The sequence below is a fragment of the Protopterus annectens genome, chromosome 9.part0 (assembly GCF_019279795.1).
Source record: "Protopterus annectens isolate FY-2018-M chromosome 9.part0, PAN1.0, whole genome shotgun sequence".
NCBI classification, from domain to species: domain Eukaryota; kingdom Metazoa; phylum Chordata; order Ceratodontiformes; family Protopteridae; genus Protopterus; species Protopterus annectens.
In genome coordinates, this window is record NC_056743.1 from 1030440946 (window position 1) to 1030467272 (window position 26327).

Here is a 26327-nt window from a genome sequence, read left to right on the forward strand (position 1 = left end):
ATAAAACTATTTTAATAAAATAAAATTAATAAAACTAATAAACTAAGATCACCCCGTGGATCACGTCAGTCGCCCTGCTAGACAGGGGTCCAGGGATGTAAATACTGTGGTAAGAAATAGCCAGGGAATTGTTATGGCTAGGCTTGTATAGGCCCTAGGGTCAATAGCCTAGTACCAACCTATGAACCTAAGCATTCTACCAAAGCTACTAGCTGATCAGATTCATTGGGATCACTTTGCCTAGTATTATATGAACACAGATAGTGCAATCTCTTTTACACCTGTTTACTTCTAAAATTTCCAACATTTTGTTTTGCTTCTGCTATGTGATTCAAGCCAGAACTTTAAAATATGCTGTAAGCCTTGCGTCATTGCTGGCCTATTTATTTACATTAAACATTCTTTTATAAAATTTTAATGCTTCTACCTCTGAGTAATAACAGCCCTAGATAATAGTTCTTTCAAAAGTTTATCTTACACAATGCATTCAGCTTCATTCATTTCCACTTACATTTTCAATGCCTCTTTTCTAAGCTGAGATGACAGAATTGTTGTCCATTCTACTAAACTTCAGTTCTCTGCATTGACATAGCATCGAAATCTCACTAAATAAGTTTCCAGATCATCTTCTTGGGCTAGTTTCTTCAAAGGCAATACAGTCTTGGATTTGACAGCCACAGTGGACTGCATTAATCATCTGTTGTTACAGCGCTATCTCCCTCTGGTCACTTCCCACCTGCAACTACACAGTTTTCCCCAGTAATTCCTATACTGCTGTGGGCACCAATTAACCACATTAGGAAAACAACACTCACAGTATGCTGGAGAATTTGTAACCCCAAATAAGGTTTGCATTTAGCAACAGAGGTTTATCAACAAACTAAAAATTGACATATCTCTGCCCAACTGCTCATATTCTCCACTAGTTTAAGTTCCAAAAAAGACATATAAAAATGCAGATTTATTCAGTAATTCACAGGCCGACGTGGCTTTGTGGTTTTGGTTTCAAAAGTAAGCAATCAGTACCTTTATAAATGTCTCAAAACAGTTTTCAGATAGTCCTACCAGAATGCAGGCTGTCATATAACACAAGGAGATTCCAAGTGTGCAGGCCTCTCCTGGGTCAACTTTCTTCTCTAAAAACACACTTGCTTCCACAACGTATACTTTACAGGTTACATCATATGGGTTAGCTCTTCCGCTCCATGATTCCTGGCCTTCCTTCAAATACAGATCTTGATTCAGGTGATTCTCTATGAGAGCAACTTATTTCCTGAGTTTATCCCTCCAGGCTCCTTGCTTCCAGAATACTTACCACCATGATTTATTTAACTGTCATGAGAAAACATTCACACTCTGTATTGCAGTATACATTCCAAGTATACATTTAAAGATGCATACACATTTTTCATAACCAACATGTTACAATACATGAATATACATACATACACACACACACACACACACACACACACACACACACACACACACACACACACACACACACACACACACACACACACACACACACATATCTGTATATATTTATATGGGTCCTGGAAAGTTTGTGAACTGGTACTTTGGTTGACATCTGTTTAACTGATACAATTTGGTCAACTAAACAGATGGTCGACAAGTGTGGAGAGATCAACAATCCCTAGATAGGGGACTATACCCTTTTTCCCCAGGGACTGTGCAGTCTTGGAGTTAGAATACATAATTAGCAGGGGATGTGGGAGGGGCGCAGCCCCCTACATTAGTGTGTGTGTGTGTGTGTGTGTGTGTGTGTGTGTGTGTGTGTGTGTGTGTGTGTGTGTGTGTGTGTGTGTGTATGTAGGTATAGGTGTGTGCAGTTTGTCTAGACATAGATAATGATACTACGTTTTGCAGAATTAAAAGTAGTGCAACTGTGCTGCTCTGCTCTTAGTGTTCTTTAATTCAATGTGTTTTATATAGCTGAAGACAGCTACATAGCAGCATTAGCACAAGCATTTCTGTTAATTTGCTTTATTTTATCAAAATATTTAGAGGGCTCCAAAAAGTTATTTCAAAATGGCACAGTAAAAGATATAAAAATATAATTTCTTGCCATTTTATACTTTGATATGGCTGTATATTGATTTTAGAATTATTTGTAGCTTAGAACTATACTGTGGTTTTGTGTTGAAAATATTCTAGTTTGCAATCTATTAGTATACAATGACAAATTTTGAATAAAATACTCTACCTCATAGATAAATCATAGTCAAACTGTTCTGAAGGGCCATTTTAAGCCTACAGAAAACATGAGGTCAGAATCAAACCTTGCACCTTGTGTCTTCTTGGAGTTCATGTAGGACGCAGCCCGGGACACCGTCTGGTCCCATTGATGCTGTGTTTTTTGCTTTGGAGAGGGCAGCTCTTACCTGAGCATCTGAGATGTCAGGGGGGCAGCACTCTGCTGGGATAAATATTTGCCCTTTTGGTGGGGAGGGGGGGGGAGTTTGTGCTGAACCTGTCAGCTAGGATGTTGGCAATGTCTGTGGGTTCGGTGTATTTTTTGTCATTTTGGACTAATTCTGAGCATATCTGGGAATTCCCACCCAGGTTCCTAACATAACTAAAGAAAGCGTTGTGATTATCCTTAGTGTCCTGTGCGTGGGGGGGGGGGGTTGAAAATGGTAAACGTGTTCATACTTTACAAGATAACAGTTCTGTCCTGGGGGGGGGGCTTGAAAATGGTAAATGTGTACATACTTTACAAGATAAAATATTTTCTGACTTTTTTCTAAATGTTACAGAACTCTTTCATAGTACATTTAAGTTATCTTAATATATAAACTATTATAAATAACCAACATTTAAAGCTTAACATTTCAATACGGTGACGCAGCTTATGTAAATTTATCAGAAGAGGTGACAACTGCCTTTAAACCCTGACTGATCTAATTGCTTTGTTTTGCTATGAAGGTGGAGTGTTAAGTTATCCTCCTCTCTACAATAAAAACAATGGAAAACAGTTCCACAGCTTTCTTTCTTTTTTTATAGCAGCTGCTGTGCACCTAGCATTAGCAGGATTAATTGTTCATCTAAGAGTGACAACAATAACTGGCAGGGTAAACTACAGATTTCTTTGTGTCTATAGTATGTTATGCAGACAGAGACAAATTCCTCTGCAAAGTATGTGAGAAGTTACGCTTAAAAACAAAAGTAGGTGGTCTTTCCCTTCCTTTTATTCCAAGGCAAGGAAATTAAAGTTTTATAATGTATAAGCAGGTTTCTAGTACCTACACAGTAATGGAATGATATTGCAGGAAGAAAAGCATCCTAAGAATTTACTTAAAAACTGTAGGAGATGACAGAGTTTTCCTTTAAAGTACCTGCAGTAGTCTCTACAGCTTAAGTATGTTTGGGATAAGTACCACTAGAGTTCCTTATTTGAAAATGAAGATGCCTAAAACCAGTTATAAACAGGGAATATATTTTCAATCAGACATTTGCAGTAAAGAACAGGCCACTCACTGGCACTAACCAATGTACTCTGAAATGCTTTTCAAACTATACTAAATTAGGACACAAATACTTATTGGAAATCTTCCAGAAAATTAACTCTGATCTGTAGCACTTTGTACTGTTCCTAGATGCTTGATAAATATCACAACTTTCTATAAATGTTCCTGTAGATTATTCTCTGAAATGAGATTGTTTTAAAGTATCTATAAACGCAGATTACAGCTCAGTCTACAGTAAGCTATCATGTTTTTATAACTTACTTGACAACAGTTCAGCAGTCTTACCTTTGTCTGAAAGCTGAATAAAGTGACGGCCAAGCACACCAAAGCTGTGATACCAAGGCAAAGAACTACTGATTTTGTTTCAAAATAGCTGAAAAAGAAAACCACTTTTAGAGAATACATTATTTTGCATTATATTTTGATAAATTAAAATAAGCTGTAATGGTTACTCTATAGACTAAAGCAATATCTTACATTTCAGAGTTATTCTATAAGTACTGTATACATAATAAAAAGCTTTATAAGATAGTAATGAACTATTTGTAGATAAATCAACATAAAATTGAGTCAATGAACCAAGAATAATAGTAAGACAGCTTGAAATGTAGATTGTACTGAAACAAATTTCAAGTCTATGGAAAACACAAAACAATAATGTAGGAATATATACTTCACATACTCTCTTCTATGAAAATATTTGCCTGCACGAATCAACATTATGTAGAACTGATGTGTTAGTTATGGAATCACCACTGCAAGTTTTGGAATAATGGAGGTGTTTGCTGGGAATTCCAGTAGACTGTAACATAGTCTGTCAGATCACAGTATGGGGTATATGTGAATAGGGAAAAGTTTCATGTCTCCTTCCTACAAACTACCATAAGACAGATTATTTTTGTACCAGTATTTCACCTAGAAAAATGTAATGTAACTTATATACTAGGCCCCAAAGTGCCATCTCTCTACAATGTTTACCTTTTGAAATCAGTAATACAGGACTAATATGGTTGAGATTGACTTCAACACAAGACAACAAATTAATGCACTTCAGCTAGGGTATCACACAAGTCTGTTGGTTCATACCCAGGACATACTTCATTTGCTGTCCAGGTGCTTATGTTGACTAAACATTTAGTATTCTCCAAGAATATTCCAAACAGTGCATGAAGCACTTCATCTTAAATTTATAATACTTATCACAAAATCAGTATGGGTATTATGTTATAAATTCTGAGAGTAAAATGAGCTGAGCATCACAGTTCAAAAATTCCTGCATCATGTTTGTGAAATTTGCAAAGTCTCTCCCTTTGGTGACAAGACAAAGGTGTGCAAACATAACAAAATTCACTGCATGACTGATAAACATAAAAGGAAGATGCAAGAAACCAACAGAAGCTACAACACAAGCATACAAAGCAAAAGTATTTATTTGGAAGCTTCTTACTCACTGAATTTTGTTAGATTTGTTGTTATTCTAAAATGTATTTCCAAACTTCTCACACAACACAGTGTGACATTATCAGAAGACAAGCATTGTAGTGCTTTTTTCTATTTGCATTATAAAAATTTGAAAATGGTGAAATATAAAGACAGAAAAAAGTCACATGCTATATCAGATACCTTACAGCTACACTTGTGCATAATGAACATGCATGTTTTTCTGTTCCGTTACTTAATGTCAAAGACATTCATTGACTGATTGATGGATTTATTCATTCTTTCAATTTTCCTAACTGCTTATTCTGGTAAAGGTCACTGTGGTAGCAAATAGCAATCTGAGCAGGGCAGGTCACACTGCCATATGTATAGCAACAGCCCGTCTCATGTTGCAGGTCCTAAGCATTCCATGGCAAGCTGAGAATCAGTATTTCTCTTTAAAATGCCCAGGGTCTACACCATGGCCCCTTCCCAGTAGTGCATGCCTGCTGCACTTCCCACAGGAGGCACTGGGAAGCAACTCTTCTCAGTAGTGCATGCCTGGTCCACTTCCCACAGGAAATACAGGAAAGCAACTTCACTAGATGTCCAAACATTAGCTGTCTCCTTAAAACCTGAAAAAGGAGTGGAGTTACTCTAATGTTATTGCTTTTCACACCAAAATCTGCAGCCTATACAAAAAAAAAATCTCCATTGACTCATCAAACACAACTTCTATTAAACGTGTGTACAGAGCTACATAGTGTCACTATATAGTGTCATAGATAAACACCGACATTTTACATTTATCTGAAATAAAAGGCAAACTGAAAAACAAGGTGGATTAATATAACAATAAAAAAGGCATTCTCCTGCTGCCTTCCTAGATAATTTGAGTCATATTATTCAGGTTTCTGTATGCCTCCTCTATAACTGTTGTTTATAGTATTTCTTTCATTTTATTTCCTGTATATTTCTATATATAATCTGTATATTTAATACTGATATTTTGTTTTATCGTCAACCTGTAGATTACTGTCCTGATGTTTATGGTACCTGAAATACTGGGAATGGGATGTTTCAGTTATGCAAATGTATATGCAGCTGCTGTTTTGCTGCAACATTAATTAAACTGCCTTAATGGCATTTAGTGATTCTGAAGTTTATTCACCAAAAAGCTGTAGTGCAAAGTGCATCAGACTGACCATATAGGTATACAACAAAAATATCAGACTTTTCTTCATATTACATGTGACCTTAGAGTTAATAATAGAGAGGATTATGAGTGACCCTCTGATCATAACCAAGTTATTATGAGTCGATAAAGAGATATCGAGGAATTCACCTTGTAAGAAAAGCAAAGCAAAGCTTGAGATGTGACTTCTGACAAACCTGTCATGATTTCACAATTTTAGCACACTAAAACCATTTAAGGAAAAAATTAAAACCCACAGACTAGAAGAAGGGTTGTTACCACATATTGTCAATACACCCCTAATAGTTGACCCAGTTGTTTGAGATCTGGGAACTTATGTGCACTGTGACCTAACTTTTGACCAACATGTGTCCATTGTTGTAAGAAAGTCCTTATATATTGCACAGATTATAAACAAAGAGGATTTTGTCTAGATCTAGGGAAGTCATTGTCTCCCTTATTAGGCCAGTCATTGAATATAATACCCTTTTTAGCATGCATCTGTCCAGCCATATGCAACAACTGGAATGCCCACAGAGATACTTTACTAAAAGGATACAAGACCTAAACAACACATCCTACACTGAGTAAAGCAAAGCCATGTCACTGTATGCAGTATCCTACAAACTGCTATGAGGTGACCTGTGCCTGGCATACAAGGCACAAAAAGGGAAATTGGCCACGTTTAAAATGGCCCAAAAGGGCAGCTAACCTAGTTCTTACCTATGAGCTTATGAAGATCCTCCTGGACCACTAACCTTCTCCCTCTGTCATAAACAGTAAACTCAGAAATCTAGTAAAACTGCATTATTGGCTTTGCTTATACCCATGATCTCGTCCCTACAGTCACCACCCAAAGCTTGTGAAAGCTAGAATGTAGAACACAGTAAACTAAGCCATTTGTCCAGCAGCTTAGCTCTCATTTCAGAACCACAGTCTAGTATGATGCTTGTAGTACTGCAACTTCTGTATCCATCTTCTGCTCAATCTCCACATTTTCTCTTCCCTTATTTGTAAAGAAGATCCTAAAATACATAAACTCATACATTTCAGGCACAGTCTCTCCCACCCACTAGAACTATGACATCTGATTTGAAGCTGCTGATATTCATCTCTTCTACTGCAGACTCATCATTGAATTGCACAAGTATACAACAGGGAGTGCACTCACCTGAGGCCAACAAGGTATTATTTGCAAAGAATAAAGATGCCACCCACATGTCCCCACACTCTATATGCATCTGACCTTGTCTTTACCTTGATACCCTGAGTATGAAAGTCACAAACAGGAGTCTTAACATCTACTGCAAACGTCAAAAATGCTTGCATAACAAACACACATGGATTATGTGGAACACAGCAGTGGCCCTGCGATCCTGTACTGCTTTTGCACTTCTCACATGCCATTCCAGGGTATGCTCACAGCTGCATCCTCCAGGTCCACATAAACACATATGTACAAATCTATTTTCCCCCAAGTTGGTTTCCGGACATTAGAATGCCGTAATATCATCATTTAATGTCAATATGACATGCAAAATCCAAAACAGGACATAATGCATAACAACTATGTGCTTGTGAAATTATTACAAAACCTACTAAAGGCCATGAAATTATTTTCAGGCAAGATATTATCCAAGTATATATGTCTTTATGTTTAAACATGATTTTACCATGGCAACCAATTTTTTTGATTTCATAGGTTCTAAATATAGTGACCTGGTAAAAAAGGATTTATACTATGATTTGTACTATGATACTGCCTCAGCAAAGATAATAGCAGCATGTTTTAATTAATATTTAGTAAAAATAAATTCTGAGCTGTACTTCAGCAAGTTTGCCAACTGTTACTGTAAACTTAAGACATTAGATACATATGGATATGTCTAGATTATAGGCTAAAACAAAGATAAATTTGCTTTCAGTATTTTTACTGAACTACAGATCTATATTTTGTGCCTTTTTTATTTTATAAAAAAATTTGCCTGAAAAGAACTACATTAATTTCATTGGCCAGCAAATAATAACAATACCTTGTGATAAATCCAAGCATGCATGCAGTACTGAAAGTCTTTTTCAAGAAAATAAAATGACCAAACAGAGAATGGAAAGCACAAAGAAAAAGAGAAAAAAAAGATTAATAAATATCGATATTGGGTTTGGTTAGCTTCTGATACCTTGACAGCATCCCAGTCATGTAGGATAATGCCAGAGTCTGTAAAACAAATAACAAATTTTAATCAGTAGTGTCACATTCATTCATTCATTCATTTATATACTTTTATACTAATCATATAAACTCATATCAGAACTAGGTTCTGCACTCCTGTTTTCAGAAGTTACTACACAGTGGTGCTTATAGCTAATATGAAAATTAATAATACAATGAAACACTGATGGTTGTCATCATTATTTCAATATTTAATAATTTACCTGTCTAACACATTTTTCAAAGAATGTAACACATTTTTCAAAGAACTGGTTGAAAACGTTTTTTTGCGAAGCAATAGAAAGAACAGCTGCTGTTTATATCCATGACAAAACTAAAGTTTACCAGTATAAACAATTCTATTGCCTTTGAAATGTAAACAAAAGTTTTGCATTTTCAAAAAATTCAGTCTCTCTATTCTTTATAATGGAGACAGCTTGCTGGCACTGTAATCTTTCTTCAGGCAAAAATAACATTATGACTTCAAAGTAACAGTTGCAAGCAGACACAGTATTTTGAATTTCATATTTACAGCCAAGTGAACAGCTGCATTTTCTCTAAACATATGAGCAGCTCTGCCTGTTATTTTAAGTTTTCCTTTCATGCTGAACAACAACCATTTGGTAGCCCTCACCACCATTTCACCAACAACATGCCAGTTTATTGGGGCTTCATGAATGGGTGTGCCTTCGTTGAAGGTTGGACGTCGAGCTGGCAACTCAGCTCCATAAAAATATACTGCCAATCATTAGTGGACCGGAGTTCCACTATGGCGACCCCTAACCGGAAAAAGCCGAAAAGACAAACAAACATTTCTTCCTACTCTTAGCAGTGCTAGGAGGCTTAGATAGCGATACAAGAAAAAGATATTGCATTCAACAATTAGTTAAGTAGCTGGTGTCATTTGTCATTCAGGGAGGGGGGTGTATATTTCCTTGGAACATGATGATCAACAATCCTACTTGTTTGTAAAGGATGGCCTTCACCTCTCTCTAAGGGTCTTCCTTATACTGGTCAAATACTTGGCTGACCCCATGTCTTTTACAGGCACAGTTCATTTAATAAACATACCAGCCTAACTAACAAACCAAATCATAAACTGGACAACATCAAGGTGACCCATTTCAAAGCCAAGAGTCTTAAACTGTCTGGAATGAGTCTATATTTGAGTAGTCACTAAGGCATGGGTGAAGTGTAATAACAGCACCCCATTCATACTGAAGTGCTGTGACTATCAAGTATTCAAGCCCACTGCAAATGGCAGAGGTGTCTCTGTGTTCATCAAGGATTTTATTCCCTCCAAAGTAATACCCCATGCCCTGCTCCCCCCAAATCAGTAGCTCACTGCACTTCAGCTTACACTTGGTAAGTCAGAATTTCAACTTATAATTTATCACCAGTCTCCTTCTATGACCCCATAGGATCGTGAAAACTTCCTAACCTTCCTTGAAATTATCTCCATAAGGGATGGTTCTTTAAGCTTAAATGTCTTCAACTACCCCTCCACAGAATGGGGTACCTCTACTTGTCTAATCTTGGGTATGCACCACATTTCTTAGATTGGGTTAAAGAGAATCCCCTGGATCAAATGTCCTAACCCCCATCAAGGTGATACTATACTAGACCTACTTCCCATCAACTTGGCCCCGACACATTCCCTGCCACTGGTGGGCTCCTCATTAGTTAAGTCAGATGTCCCCCTGTTTAACTTTACCATGAGAACATCCTCCCCAGCACCACCCTCTTTAGAGTCTTCAAATAAACCAACCCGTTACAATTTCACCCACAATAACCCCACAGTGGATACAGGATACAAATTCACCTGTGCCAAGGATCTTTATGCTCTTTTACAAAAATGGTTTGACAGAGCAGTCCTCACTGGAATCAAATACAGGGGCAAATTCAACAACAAACACTTGATGGTCAGTGGATATTAAACAAATTATACAACAGAAGGAATAAACTGCTTAGATTACCTAGTAAGGTTAGCGCTCATCTCAAAGAGAATTTAAATTGCCTTACTGACAAACTGAAGGCAGCTATAAAGACCAGAAAAGTACTCCACGAACACAGGCTACCATCTGAGGCTACTTTGCAAAACTAAGGAATAAATCACTGCTCCAAACATAGTGGTGATGACTTCTCTCATCACAATCCTAAAGACATTCGAAACATGCTAGCAAATAAAAATCTTAAAAAACACAGTAGTCGAAGAGAGAATAAGGAATGGTACTTTCAAAAGGGACCAAATAGAGACAATATAAGTACTAGTCTGACACAGCTGCAGGTAAAATCCATAAAACATTAATAAAAATAAGAAATAAAAAAGTAAGTGCTTTCACGGTGTATTCCTACCGCTTCTTCAGACTGAATACTAAAGAACAACAGAGTCATTTAAATAGCACATCAATTAAGCATACAATGGTTAAAGAGCCAGTACATAAAACACAAACCTATATACCCGTGTCAATGTTTCAAGGGTCTGGCATTCAAAAAAGTTTTAAGAGAGACTACCTCATTTAAACCAGGTGCTTTATCAGCATTTAAAGATAGACTCCACTTCTGTTCAGTGGATTCAGTTCGGTTCCTAATGTCCCCCTGTCTTAAACTCTCTGAAATGATCTCAAGCACTAAGAATCTAAACTAATGATCCATCCCATAATTAATGGCGTGCTTAGCCAGGGCATTAGTTTCTTTCCTGTTTTTGATGTCTCACTGATGTTCTAAAATTCTATCTTTTAGCTGTATATTGCTCATCCCAACATAAAAAGCATGACATTTAATACAATAACTAAAGTAAACTATATTAGATATCTTGCAATCAGCATAAACATTTGTCTTCAGTTTAAAATTCATATCAGGATGTACATATTTGCAACCCATATGAATGAACTTACATGCTGTGCAATTCCTACACTGAAAAGTTACTTTCCTATCTGATAGCTTCTCCTTATTACAGAGAGGGGTATTATAGCATGAGTCTTTTCAGTGACTTGTTATTAAAAGAAAAATGTGGAACTGTGTCTATAACCTCTTTTAGTTCATCCATGGTGCCAAGTATAGCCCAATTCCTCTTAATAATATCACAAACACCCTGTACATCTGAAGAATATGTTAGAGGAAATCTAATCACATCTTGTCTATCTTTAACCTCAGCGGTTTTGGTAATAGCTCTATCTGCATAATAGGGTCTACAGTTACCCTCTCTCTCTTTAAAGGCTTCTTTAATACACTCATTGAGATCTGGTTCTTTATACCCTCTGTTAAGAAACTCCATTTTTAGGGACTCTAATGCTGCTACCAGTAGTTCTTCATCATTATGAATCCTCATAGTTCTATATACTGATGATAAACCATGTCAGACTAATAAGAACCAGCTCTATGAATAGGTCACTAAGGAGGTAATGGACATGATCTGAATGATCTTCAGAAAAGCATATGACTCAATTAGTCCACCACAGACTGCCAACAAATAGTTAAGGGATATGCATGTGTGTAGTACACTGTGTGGGAGAATGACTGATTACATGACAAGCAGTAGAAGGTGGCATTTAATGGGGTGCTGTCAAGGGAAAGGGCACCTGTAATGTTACACAGAAATCAGATCAATGTCACACAGAGATCAGGCCTGGTTCCAGCCTCACTTAACGTCTTTGTTTCTTGCATTATATAGGCCATGGAAAATCAGGTGAATTTCTTCTGAAAACACACAGGTGGTAGGGTTGTTATCAGTATGTGAGGGGTGGGAGGAAACCTAAGAGTGACTGGAAATGGGTGGAGGCATGGTATAGTTAATGGAATTTTGCTTCAATCCTTCCAAGTATTTGGATGTACACCCAGGGAATTATAACCCTGGTGCAGGATATGCACTTAAAGGAATCAATTAAAAAAGTACATAGCCAAAAAAGAACTCAGAGTGTTATTATTATTATGGAAAGTTTAACCCCTCTGTACAGACTGAGACACTGAGATGGCAGTGGTAAAAGCAAAGCATATGCTGGGGTATATAAATGTATACACACACACACACACACACACACACACACACACACACACACACACACACACACACACACACACACACACACACACACGCACACACGCACACACACGCACATCCACACATACACACATACGCACACAGAAATCTAGGAAAGGTGATAATACTGCTAAAGCTGCAGTACCATGTGCAATTCTGGAGAATTTATAAAGAAAGGGAAGTATTGATGCTGAAAAGAGTACATAGGAGGCCAGCTATGATAATGAGAATAGAGGGTGTAACATGTAAAGAAGTTAATGGAGCTATACTGCCTTCTAGTGGAAAGGAGTGGAAAATAGGACAGACATGGCACGTGGTATGTGCCTCACAAAGGGCTAAACTGAAAGAAAGATTTAAGTGAATCAGACCAGAATGGAAGGACAGGATATAAATAATAAGGAACATGACCGGCAGATCAAAGGGACATAATATAGATATCAGAAGTCAATTTTTATGGAGACTGTGGTGCATAGGCGGTATGAGCTGCCAAAATGGTTGAAGGAGGCCAAGGTAGGGGAGGAGGTTAAAACAGCCAGAGATTCCTAGAGAGAAAGCATGGAAGGAAGTAGGTGTCTATTTAGCTGCAATTCTCAAGCAAACAAGACAGGTCTACTGTTTCTTCTGCTAGCTTATTTTTTATGTTGTTATATGCTATAATATGTTATGCAGTGTTATGTTCTGGGATCTACAATGCAACAAGTAAACCATACTCAAGATCAAAATATTGTAACTTAAATATTTAAACTTCATTATAATGCAAAGAGATAATGTCGCTATCAAGAACATCACAAAATACCCATAAACTACTACTTTTACAGTTCCTGCACCCCTCTGCATACTCCAAAATAGAGGCATTGTCCCCATAACTACAATCTTTAAATATACTAACTGCAAGGTCACATAAGCTCAGAGAAAAAGAAAGAGTTACAGTCACCGTTTCTCATTATCCTAATCCTCTTGATCTCAGAGGTAGTTTTAAAAAGCACTTACACCAAAACAACAGCCAACGCACTGAAGCATCGATAGTGTGGCACTTCGTTTAAAGAGACTTGAGGTGTCAACAAACTAGTATGTGACAAAACACAGCCTTCATGATATGTTATGTAATATAATACAAATGAATGTCAATATGTTATGAATGCTGTGTCATATATAAGATTCATAGAACAGAAAGGGATTACTGTACAATTTCTGTAGCTCAAAGGGCCTCATTTCAGCTTCTCATTGTTCCCTCAGTACTTGCTATATCACACTGCCTACAAAGAAGCACAGCACAGATGCAGAATGGCAGGTGAAACGTCTCTTTCTAATATATGACTATTTTATAAAACTGACTGAGTCTTTCGGCTTTTCCCGGTTAGGGGTCGCCACAGCGGAACTCCGGTCCGCTAATGATTGGCAGTAGATTTTTACGTGCCGAGTTGCCAGCCCTGACGCACAACCTTCAACAAAGGCACGCCCATTCATGCATGTCACCACACAGAAGACGCTCTAGCTGAGAATCGAACAGGACAACGTCTTACTGTGAGGCGACAACGCTACTAAATGTTAAAATCTGACGTGCAAGAAAAGGGTGTGCATTTCATACAATATCCTACCATGCAGGCAACAGAAGAAACAGAAAACAATAACACATTGTATTCATTTAATCAGGCAGCTGGAATAATGCAATAAAATACAGATACTTACAAAGATAGTGAGGAAGATGAAGTTCCATGGGAAGTACCTCCTGCAAATAAAAAGAAATGTATTACTTTCACCATTAGCAGCTGTGGACAGTCCATTTCCTTAAAGACAGGACTCATTTCATCAAGTGGCAAACTTTTAAGGACCAATTAATATTTAAAGGACAATCATACCCCAAAAGTAAAAAAAGTACAGTAAAACGTCAGGTTTTAACCATAACAGCAGATCCAGCCACTATATTCCTTAAAAGTACCTGAAATTGCAACCTTGTTTATTCCAAAACTAAAGCAGTCTACCAGGGCCGGTGTTAGCATTTTGGGGGGCCCCAGCAGATGTTAAGCTGGGGGCCCCCTAGGCACTTCCAGTCTATGTATCACCCTGTCACTGCCACCCTTCCTAAGCAACCTTTTAGTTCATACTGCAAACTTTTAGAAGTAGTATGCACTGACTGATGTTTAGCTACAATGTTCTTACATTACAAGACTTGTGTACTACACTGTGTTGGCTTATCGCACAAAAAGGGACATTTACAGTTACTGGCATTTAGTTGCAGCAATGATATATTGCAGCAACTCTATGTACAGGTCTGTTCTTAGGTGAATTGGTGCCTTAGGCCGACTGTTTCAGACCTCCCCCATACACACACTAGCCTCCACTCTTCCCATTCCCCATACCATGCACATTACTTTTTTTCTTTCTTTTCTCACAGTTTGTCTTACTGTTCAACATTTTTAAGAATCTATAACTTTCTACATGCTATGAAGTGCATTTTAAAGTTTTTCTTTTTCTTTTTACACACCTTTTCATCCAATAATGGCTTGAACAGAAATTATGATTAAGAAAAGAAATCGTGTTGCTGTTCAGCTTTAGTTTTCATTGCATCCTTTCAACATACATTTCTTGAGCAAAGACAGTACCATAATAACCATTTAGGAAATAAGAAAAGAATTTCAGTTTTATGTTTTTTTTTTCTTTCATGGAAGACATAAGTTGTACCCAAGGTAAAGATGACAAAACAGTAGCTCACAATAAACTAACAACCCTTTGTTGTCTGGATACGTAGTTCCTATCTGGGAACTGCCTGCCTCCCGATCCCCCCCAAAAGACTGCCTATGCATCCCTCTGGTGTTAGACTGGGATGAAATCAGAGGTTCAAACTGCCACAGTTGTGTATTTCATGGAATTGCTGATATATATATATACATAGTAGGTCTCCTCACTCCTCAGCCCAAACTGTCAAAGCCAGCCACCTGTATATGTGTCCTAAGTGTGATTGTGAGAGTGAAAAATAACGATTATAATAACGCATTCTACTTTGTTGTTCCTACACAAGCTGTAGTAATCTTCTTTGGACACTTCTGAGGTATGTGAGAAAAGTAAAAGAAACAATTACCACACTGTCCTCAGCCCAAACACAAGTTGTAATGACCTCATGTGCACATGTCTGAGATTTGACTATGAGGAATAATACCACAATCCTGCCCCCCCCCCCCATATAACCTACAGCAGCTTTCTGTACACACACATCTGAACAGGGCTGGTTTTAGATTGGGTGCAGTTGAGAGCAGAGGCCATTATCAACTTTATCCTAACAGGGTCATATCACAGCCCTGTTCAGGTTAAAGAGCATAATCAGAAAAATATATATATATTTTTCACCTCATTTTTCCTCAAACAACAGTGTTTGTGGGGCCCCCACACAGTCAAGGATGATTAAGAGAGCCCTCTGTATCCATTTATACAGTCTGGGGAGTAGGGATCCCCAAGAGTCTTAGAAGATCTAAGTGTCTGAATGTTCTGGGATACATTTTATGACTTACATTTGAAATATAATTTCTTGTTAGCTACAGTTTTTACTGACACTCAGACGAATAATGTATACATCCTGGCATTATTGCGTGTGTGCACAGATAAAACTCACTAACATTTTCACAAACACACACACATTATGTATTATTTCAGCAATACGTTGTGCACACCAGATCAGTGACTGCTGTTAAGCAGTCGTCAAACAGCAGCAGGGATGAGTCACTTTTATTTACCTCAGTGAGGAGTAATGCAAACCTGTCACTGTCCCTGATTTCATAGACCTTCCCTAAGTGAGGAGTAATGCAAACCTGTCACTGTCCCTGATTTCACAGATCTTCCCTAATTTTGCACATAATTTTATTGTCCTTTGTAACACGTTTGATTTGCTTGCAAATCATTTGGGATTACAGACAATCAATAAATCCAGACATTAGAGTTTTACACTTAATGACCAAAAAAAAACCATGTTGATACAAAAGGTGTTATTCTATTATCTTTTTCATTGAATCAGAGTAATATTTAAAATGTGTTCCTGATTTTGAGCCTTTATTCTGCTATTATTGGTATTGCTCTGAATTCTTCAGTGAAGAAGTTGAGAGTTACAGTATCTGGTATTCTGCCAGTATTTATAAAACTCCCTGAAAGAGAAAACCATCCCTGTAGATGAGAAGTATTAGCTCTTCTTAAAATCCAAGGTATACACGGACGCTGGTCACACTGGGCTGCTGATCTCTCTAGTGCTTGCCTTGCTCATGTTCATTATCAGCTTTATCCTAACAGGGTCATAGCCTGTTCAGAATAATAATGAAATTAATACATTTTCTCCTCATTTTCCCCAACCAGCAGCAGCTTTTGTGGGGCCCTCACACAGTGAAAGATGATTAAGAGGCCACCCTTGCAGCCACATGTATTTGCAGGTACCTAAAGTGGGCTATTTTGTTAGTTTTAGTGTAGAGAATGTCCACCAGCAGGGTTTAACTAAGCCATGGACACTATGTTAGTGGTAAAATATTTCATGGAATTGTGAAAGCCCTTGCTTGATAAAACACTATTACTATAAGCAAATTTGTTTTTAATTTTAAAGGAGATATAAATAAGAATTATTACTCACCTGATTTATTAAGTATACAAGATTGATTTTCTAGCCTTTGTTGGTTTGACAGATATGTCACAAAATATCAAGGTAAGATAACTTGCTGTGGTTGGGCCCCCCCCCCCCAGGAACAGGGGACCCCCAGCAACCGCAGGGTTTGCTAGTGCCTAAAGCTGGCTATGAGTTTACAGAGCATGCCTAGCCCCACGTTGTTGTAGTCCATTCCTTAGAATCACTGGACTTCAGCTACATCATGTTTTTCGTCAGTTCTTTTTACAATAAAGAGCAAATTCTATATCTATAACTACAACAAAATAAACGTTTGTAAGCAGGACATGTAAAAAGGAACATAATAAGTTGCATCTAACAACACAATTTTAAATAATAAAATAATGTGTGCATCCATTCTCAGCAACAAAATATGGAAAAGTACGGAGACCCAAATAGTGTAAATATATATACATGCCATCCATGTGTAAGGAGTGAAGAAGCATGCAATGTGATGAACCGCCATCAGCTAACAGCAGATCTTCTACAATATGGTCACCTACCCACGTGTCTCCTATGATGATAATGTAGCTCTATATATGTGTGTGAGCGCGCGTGTGTGTGTGTGTGTGTGTGTGTGTGTGTGTGTGTGTGTGTGTGTGTACGTGTGTACATAGTTTCATAGGTTTCGTAGGTTAGTACTAAGCTAACTGCCCTTGCGAGCCATTTTAAGCCTAGCCAATTATACCTTGTGAGACTCAAACCCTGCACCTTGCACTCCCAACATGCATATACACACACACACACACACACACACACACACACACACACACACACACACACATACACACATACACACACACCTGACCATTAGGTCAAACCAAACAAATCGTTGATATGTGTGTGAAATCAACAATCCCCAGATGGAGGAATATTTCCTTTCCCTGGGGACTGTGCGATCTCAGAAATAGTATATAAAATTAGCAAGGGATGTGGGGTGGGGGTGTAGGTCTCCAATCACCAGAGCATGTGCAGAACGTGCCGATTTCTGAGTCGGTATATTTAGTTAGGGGGATGTGGGGGGAGAGGTTCCCCACTCTGGTGGGTTTTGTGTGGTTTGTTTTGCTGATTTTCGGTGGTGGCTAAGTGGTTACATTCCTGGAAGATATTTTCACTGTTCCAGGAGTTCGAGTAAGTGAGCTTTCAATTTTATGGTGTTGACGAGTTGAGATTCAATATTGTCATACTTTGATATACTGAAGTAGACCCATCTAAAGTGCATAGTTATTTTTTCAGGATTCTCAGCCTGCAGCTTTATTGCTCACAAGTCATATATACATACAGATATGAAGACAAAAAGATTCCTCAACACCGAATAAAGTATCCAACATAGAACCAAACAACCAAATGTAAAATAAATAAGACGTTGGTAACACACGGCTGTCAATAATGCACGTTTATTAACAAACAGAAACAGTTTGTTAATAAATGTGCATTATTGTCAGCCGTGTGTTACCAATGTCTTATTTATTATACATACAGATATATATGCATATATATATATATATATATATATATATATATATATATATATATATATATCTTTTGTTCTATCTATATATATATTTTTTAATCCGCATTTGTTAACTGAGATCGAACACTGATCTCCATGGACCTATTTTAGGCTCAGCCCAGGAGCTATTTGGTTAGTTAAAAAGTGGAGACTGAGGGAGTCAAACTCTGGACCACTGGACCACAGGAAGCAGCTTGCTAAAACCACATTAATCATCCGCGCCAACTTCTATAATATAGATACCTGCAAACTAGATTTTGTCAAGTCTGGCATATGGCTTGCAGTGTTGCCAGTGTTAAACAAAGAAAGCAGTAGACATCTAACGGAATGTGTGTCGCTCACCATAACAACAGTTGCTTTATTTGCTTATGTACCTGTCACTACTGCCATTGTGAAGTCAAATCATCACTTCATCCAGTAAGCTTAGTGTTTGGGAAAGTGGTCAAACACATTTTTGTCAAGTGATAAAGATGTTGAAAGAAGTTAGATGAAATATGTGCATGTTTGGGATTTTAATGCCAAAACTGTGTGTCTAAATATTTTCTGTAGTGATATTTTTATGAAAGTTTTTTTTTTTTTTTTGATAAAGTGTAGGGTTAATATGCATTAGTAAGATTGTCCAGGTGTGGTAACCATTTAGTATTAAAGTAATCATTATAAAATGTCTACACTTCATTAATCAAAGCAGACATGAAAATTAAATAGTCATTTACAAACATGATTCACATTACACTTATATCATATAATTGGTCTGACATTTCACTTCTATAGGTATGTTATCTGTTGACATAATAAAGTGGCTAACATTTTTAGATAATTTCAGTATTACTGTGAAATGCTCAGTAAGATTTATAAACAATTCAGTCAAGTTATCTATTGAGTTGTATTGCTCCTGCTTTTCCTGCTTACCGTTATTTTATTTTGGCATGTACATCTCTTACATGCCGCGGTGGTACAGCGGTAGCATTGTTGCCTCACAGCAAGAGGTTCTCCTGTTCAATTCTTGGCTGGAATGCCTTCTGTGTGGAGTCTGCATGTCCTCCCCACGGTCGAGTGGCCTCCAAAAGACATGCGTGAATGGGCGTGCCTTCGCTGAAGGTTGGGCGTCGGGCTGGCAACTCGCACCATAAAAATCGACTGCCAATCATTAGCGGACCGAAGTTCCGCTGTGGTGACCCCTAACCGGGAAAAGCCGAAAAGAAAGAGATGTACATCTCTTACATGCTTGCTTTGCTACCCCTTCAAGTATGAAATTATAGTTTTTTTTTTTTTTGAAAGTAGTTAGGCTGGTGAGGTGAAGCATATTCCACAAATCTACCTCCAAGTTCCTAATTAGAGCATCTTTTGGAATTGCTACTTTTGAGGTTCTGTCCTCTGATTCGAGCAGTCTACTGTGGATGTATAATTCTATGAATGGGTAAGTTGGTAAACATAGCTTAGGATGTCAGAAGTTAAAAGCATGACTTAATAGCTAGTGGTCAAGTTTGTGCTTAAAAATGGTCAGTATAAGGACTTACTTAGGCTGCAGTGTTGAGATTTTGCTGAAGAGTTACAGAAGAATCATACTGCTTTGCAATAAGTGCATTCTATTCTAATTAATAAAATTCAATGCTAAGATAAAGAACAAACCCAAAAACAGCCTGGAAAATAGGAGTGAGATTACTAGTTTGCTCCTGGAGAAGGAGGTGGGGAAGCACTCCATAAATTACTGTTCTCTTTTATTGCTAAATTTGTTTGCCACAAGAGACAGTCTAATCTGGTATCAACCCTAAGGATTTATTTTTCAAGTGGAAAGAATGTCTTCATTAATGTCAGTAAGTAGGACCACTACAATTGTGAAAGGAAAACCTTTTGTACGATTGAGTTCAGGTAAGTACCCCAAACATTATTTTTAACTGAGAGGTTCATAAATCCAACTTTACACTGAAACTAAAACTTAACCTACAGAAAAAAATACAGGGCCTTGTTAATGCCGAAATGCACATCCTTAGTAGAGTCTCTGCATATGAGGTAGCTGACTAGACAGAGATAAACATGAAACCGTGGGGTTCTGTGATAAATTAACACTGGTAGTAGGCATGTAGTGAAAAAGGATGAGAGCAACTGGAAGGCAGGATGGTGAAGAGCTGAATAGGGAATGTTTATTTCCCATGGAAATTGTGAGGAACTTCACTGAGATTTCCATATGTAGATATATAAATATGTGTCACCTAAATCCGGAATCACCAATACAGCCCCTTGGTATAAAAAGAATACAACAGGCTGTACAGTTAACATTGTATGCAGTTTGATTTTTAAGTACTTGCTTATCGCGAACCTAGAACTGCTGTCATTTTGTGGATCACAAAGAAAAATAAGGAATAAAAGTTGTTTCCTGTGTCCTTCATGGGACCTCTTTTTTCATTACATTTTTATCCAATAATTACCAAACTAAGGGAAAACTTCTTTGCAAATACTGAGGAGATGTAAAGGAGACTAAGCATATAATGGGCTTTGAAGTAAATTTATTTGTATAATGTAAAGAAACCACATATATTGCCTCCTGTCTGAAGTTAGTTTCATAATAATTTGCAAACACAAATATCCTCCTTTTCAAATGTAGTGGTAGTTAAAGGGAATTTGTTAAAGTCAACAGGCAAATGCAAATTTGTGGAGCAACTCTGAAAAACTAGAGTGTCTACTTTCATTAAAAGGAGCCTCCTGTATCAGTTACCCAACCATTAGACTTAAACTGGGATCTGTAAATTGCTTCCACTTCCATAACATAACACACAGCCTACTGACAGAAAACAGCAATATAAACTTGTTCCACCAAATGTGCAAGTGACAACACGAAAAAAAGCAGTTTCTGCATGTAGGCAAGGCCCCTTGCAACTTTCATAGTCTCTTAAATTAACTAACTCACTGGTTTGCCCAACCAAATACCCTGCAAGGGTAGAAAAACTACATACACATAGTGCAGTCTCAGACTATACCATCCAAATGTATAGGTTCATAGGTTGGTACTAGGTTATCGGCCCTAGATCCTATACAAGCCTAACCATAACAATTCCCTGGCTATTTCTTCCCACAGTATTTACTTCCCTGGACCCCTGTCTAGCAGGGCGACTGATGTGATCCCTGGGGTGAATTTTCTATCTCCCATCCAATCATCAAGATTCCTTTTGAAGACAGCCAAAGAGGCGCTCTGCTTGACATGTATGGGCAGTCTATTTCAGAGTCTGGGGTGTCTCTGGGTCAGGAACCTATCCCTCCAGCATTCCTGGAGCGTGTGTCTCTGAGGGATTGGGATTTCTTTAAGTGTAGCATGTCCAAAAGCTCTGGGTTTGACATGGCCTTGTATGTTAAGCAGAGATCACCTTTCCAGTAGACGATATGCGACAGAGTATAGGTGGAGTTTTTTTAGACGGTCAGCATAGGGCATCTGCTTTAGGCCTGTGATTCTTTTAGTGAGGTATTTCTGCGGCCTTTCCAGTTGTTGCAGATGTCTTGAGAGGTACATACCAAATGGGGCGCTGTATTCTATAATGTGTCTAATGAGGGATGAGTACAGTGGGACAATGACCTCCTTTCTTCTGGATGAAAAGCCCTTAGTGATGAGGTGTGCCACATAGAAGGATTTCCTGACTGTTGTGGCAATGTGGTTATCAAAGGTGAGACCACTGTCCACCTGTGTCCCCAAGTCTCTTATCACACTTTTGGTGTTTAGTGTACTGCCACCTATGGGGTAGTTCATGGCTACATGTTTTTTTACCAAAGGGGATAACTATACATTTCTTGGCATTGAGCTTGAGCCCATGGCTCTGGTACCAAGCATCTGTTTCTGTAAGGCCCTTTTGTAGAATATCCACATCATTTGGGGATTCAGTAATGGCTCTCAGTTTGCATTCCTCAGCGAACTTTGTTAGCCACCTTAGTGTTGGCCTGTACTTCAGAGAAGTAGATGCCAAGCAAGAGCGGTCCCAGGACTGAACGCTGAGGTACTCCACTTGTCACTTGTCTGGAGCTGGATTTGGTGTCAGCTACTTTTACAGTATGGGTTCTGTCAGTAAGCCAGTTAGCAACCCATCAAGTGACGCAGGGATTAATGCCCAGCTTAGTAAGTTTATCTATGATTCCAGAGTGGGAAATGGTGTCAAAGGACCCTTGTCCACGGCTTTGGAGACTGATTCGAAGAAGTCAATTAGGTTCAGGAGACAAGCTTAGCCCTTCATGAACCCAAACTGCATGAGGTCCAGTGTTTAAAGGTTGCCAATGTCTTTGTTTATAAGTTCTGTAAAAACACCAAGACGAACTGGAACACAATAAGAGAAGGCTAGAATAATAAAATGATTTAATGAACTCTCAAATAAAATTAGCGCTTTCGGCGGAAAAAAATACACCGCCTTCTTCAGATTACACAGCAGGACTGAGGAAACAGTTATTTATACATCAATGAAAGATAGTTGCCCAATGAACATGAAGTGCATTGTTAAATGAAACAATTGTCATGGCGACCTAAAAGTTAAATCAACCACCCATAAACATTTGCACACTGCTGTCAGATGCAAAAAACACATATGAGAACGACAGATCTAAAATACATTTCTTACTCATTGTATTATGAATGACCAGAAAGATGTCTTCTGTAACATTTAAACAAGCTTTGTCCAAGTTGTCCAAATGCTAGAATTATTATTAATAAAACAAACAAAGGCTGAAATAGATCACATTCACAAAAGCTATGCGGTAACTCTGATGTAAGGTAGCAACAATTTAGGTGTCCCTCTGGCTTGCCAGATCGCAATAAAAAAGTTATAAAGGTACCGTCAGCTTACATTGCAATATGAAAATAAATAAAAATACATTTTTATGTACAATTATAAAATAGCCTTATGTTTTCAAATAAATACCTTTACAATTAGATGATTATAAAAGGTACAACAAACACTACCTAAGCTAGTATGGTAAATGAAACTAGATGTCACCAATATATATGCAAAAAAGACATGTCTACATTATAAGCCCTACAATTTATGCATTTCTACCGAAAATTAAACAAAACTATAGAACTAAACTCACAGGCCTGTATCTTTCATTGATGTATAAATAACTGTTTCCTCAGTCCTGCTGTGTAATCTGAAGAAGGCGGTGTATTTTTTTCCGCCGAAAGCGCTAATTTTATTTGAGAGTTCATTAAATCATTTTATTATTCTAGCCTTCTCTTATTGTGTTCCAGTTCGTCTTGGTGTTTTTACAGAGTTTATCTAGTTTGTTTATAAGTTCCATGATAATACATTCCATGGCCTTGCAGATCAGGCTCGTCAGACTGATGGGGCGGTAGTTCTCGAGATCCAAGGTGGATCCCTCCTTGTGGAGTGGAATAACTGTAGCTGTGCACCACTCAGTGGGCATGAAGCCTGAGGTGAGGCTATGATTAAACATGACACTTAGGTGAGGTGCCAGTTCATTTTTTTAGTTCATGTAGTACACAGCCTGGGATGTCATCTGGTCCCATGGATGCTGTATTATTAGCTTTGGAGAGATTTGGCAATCTTTCGGTATTTAGATGGGCCCTTTAGGGGGTGAGAGGGGAGTGAAGCTTGCACTGAATCAGTCTGCCAGGATATTGGGAATATCCTTGGGATCAGTATATTTAATGCCATTCCATTGTAGCTCAGAGCAGATCGAGCATTGCCATTTAGATTCTTGGCATAGCTATAGAATGCCTTGTGGTTGTCTTTGGAATATTTGGCAATTTTATTTTCTTAACTAGCTTTGGAGGATTTTATGAGGGATCTCAGCTTCTTACTGAGGCTGGTAAGGGAGTTTTTTGCATTCTGGGATTCTCCTCTTTTCTGCAACAGTTTCTTCCTTTTGTTGTAAAATTTGTTTATGACAAGAGACCACCAGATTGGCTTCCTTTTTTTGGAGGAGAGCATCTTGGTTCTATTGGGGATGGCACGATTCATGCATGGTTGGATGTGCTCATACAGTGCCTTAGTGTAGGATTCAGCAGTAGAACTTTCAGTTCCCATCTGCATGGGTGTCACGAAGTTTGTCACTTCTGACTTGAATAGCATGAAGTTGGCTTTGGAGTAGTTTTTTACGGAGGTTTCCTTACTGGGGGGTGGGAGTGGGATGTGGATGTCAAGAGTGATTAGCTTATGGTCAGACCTGACCAACGAGGGGTGACTGTAGGTGTGGAGCATCGATTTCCCATGTTGGTAATGACCAGGTCTAGGATATTGGAGCCCCTGGTGGAACTAAGAATTAGTTGATCCAGTGCGTTGGAATTTATGAATTCCAAGAACCGTTGGGCAAAGTTGTTGGTGCACGAGTAGTTTTCCCAGTTAATGGCAGGGTAGTTGAAATTACCCAGTATTAGGGTGTTTGGTTGTATCTTAATATTTTTCAGTATGTTTAGAAAGGTGTAGTGAGAATCTTGGGACATGGTGGGGGATCTGTAGCAAGCTACAATTTGAATTGCAGTCTTACCTAGTGTTAGTTGCACCTGGAGAATTTCAGACGCATTGCGTTGAGCAGCTAGCCTGGTGTTGTGAATATCCTTGGTGAATATGGACACTCCTCCACCTTTAATGTTTCGGTCCTGGTTTGGTGGCCAAAAAGTGTGGTAAGAGTTGTAGTCTGGTATTACAGGGGTGCTCCCTGGAGTCTTGAACCAGGTCTCAGTTACTGCACAGATATCGATGTTCTCCATTTTTAGGAGTGCCTCGACAGAGTGCATTTTGAGGTTTAGACTTCTAGCATTGAGTAGCATTACCTTCAGATTTTGCATGCTTGTACCTGTTATGGTGGTGGTTTTGTCCTTTGAACTTTGCCTAAAAAAGTCTATAGGGGTGGCAAGAGCCTTAGCCAGTAACCTGAATCCCAGGGGCAACAGGTGCAGACCATCTCTGGCAAAGCATTGTGGTCTGTCGATCATGTCATCCCAGGCAGACAGATCCCCTTTGAATGACACCAGAAGCTTAGCCAATTGTTGAAGTCAATCATTTTGTCCTTATACTGTGGTATCATTCTAGGCAAAGGCAGGATGCTACTCAGGGCTGGGGTCATACCTGCCTGGGGCACATGACCTGAGAGGTCTTCCATGTCTCTTTTCATGTAATCCAGGGAGGTACGTCTCAAGTCATTCACTCCAACATGGACAATGACAGAGTCATATTTGTACTTGTTGTGGAGTGACTTGAGTGCATGCGTTATGTGGTGGATCCTGGCACCCAACAGGCAGCTGACTGTAATTTTCGCCTTGTTTAGCCTGGTGAGTGGGACATCAGTGTGCCTGACTATAGAGTCACCTATGACTAAAATGTTGGGTACATTGTCTTGCCATAGGGGCTGTTGTTGGGTGGCACATTTGTGTTGTGAGCTATGTGACACTTTGTGTATTGGTGTTTGCATCTCAGCTCTGGAAGTCCTTCTTGCTTGAGCAGGTTACTGTTAAGGGCCTCCACATATGTGGGTTTAGTGTTGCTATGTGTGGGTGTTGGTGGTGTGGGTTTAGAAGGGCTATGTGTTGCTTTAGGTGTAGTGCGGGTGTTAAACTTCTCCTCCTGACTGTCTAGCACAATCTTGGGTGGAGAGAGCTTTGCTTCCAGTTTGGCTATGTAAGTGCATCTCTCGCAGGTTGTAGTGTTGGGTGGTAGGAGGAGAGGATTGTCTGTGTACATGAGCCAATTGCTGCATTGACCCAGTATGCCCAGATTCACTAGTTGGACAGGAGAAATCTCCAGAAGCTGACCCTTGGGCATGCCTGGTTTGGTGCTTTTTCTTTGTAAAGTACAAAAGCTATTTTCCCTTACCTTAGCAAAGTACTTTGCAATTA

At 38.5% G+C, this 26327-nt stretch overlaps 1 protein-coding gene across 1 annotated transcript in view; it reads right to left on the reverse strand.

Annotated features, from left to right (window-relative positions):
- Positions 1 to 26327, reverse strand: part of FAIM2 (Fas apoptotic inhibitory molecule 2) — a 257188-nt gene that overhangs the window by 73578 nt on the left and 157283 nt on the right. The window contains exons 7-9 of the mRNA XM_044083822.1: positions 14043 to 14082; positions 8283 to 8320; positions 3777 to 3864 (exon numbers count right to left, since the gene is read on the reverse strand). Coding sequence (XP_043939757.1) covers positions 3777 to 3864; positions 8283 to 8320; positions 14043 to 14082 — 166 coding nt within the window. The remainder of the gene's footprint in view (positions 1 to 3776; positions 3865 to 8282; positions 8321 to 14042; positions 14083 to 26327) is intronic.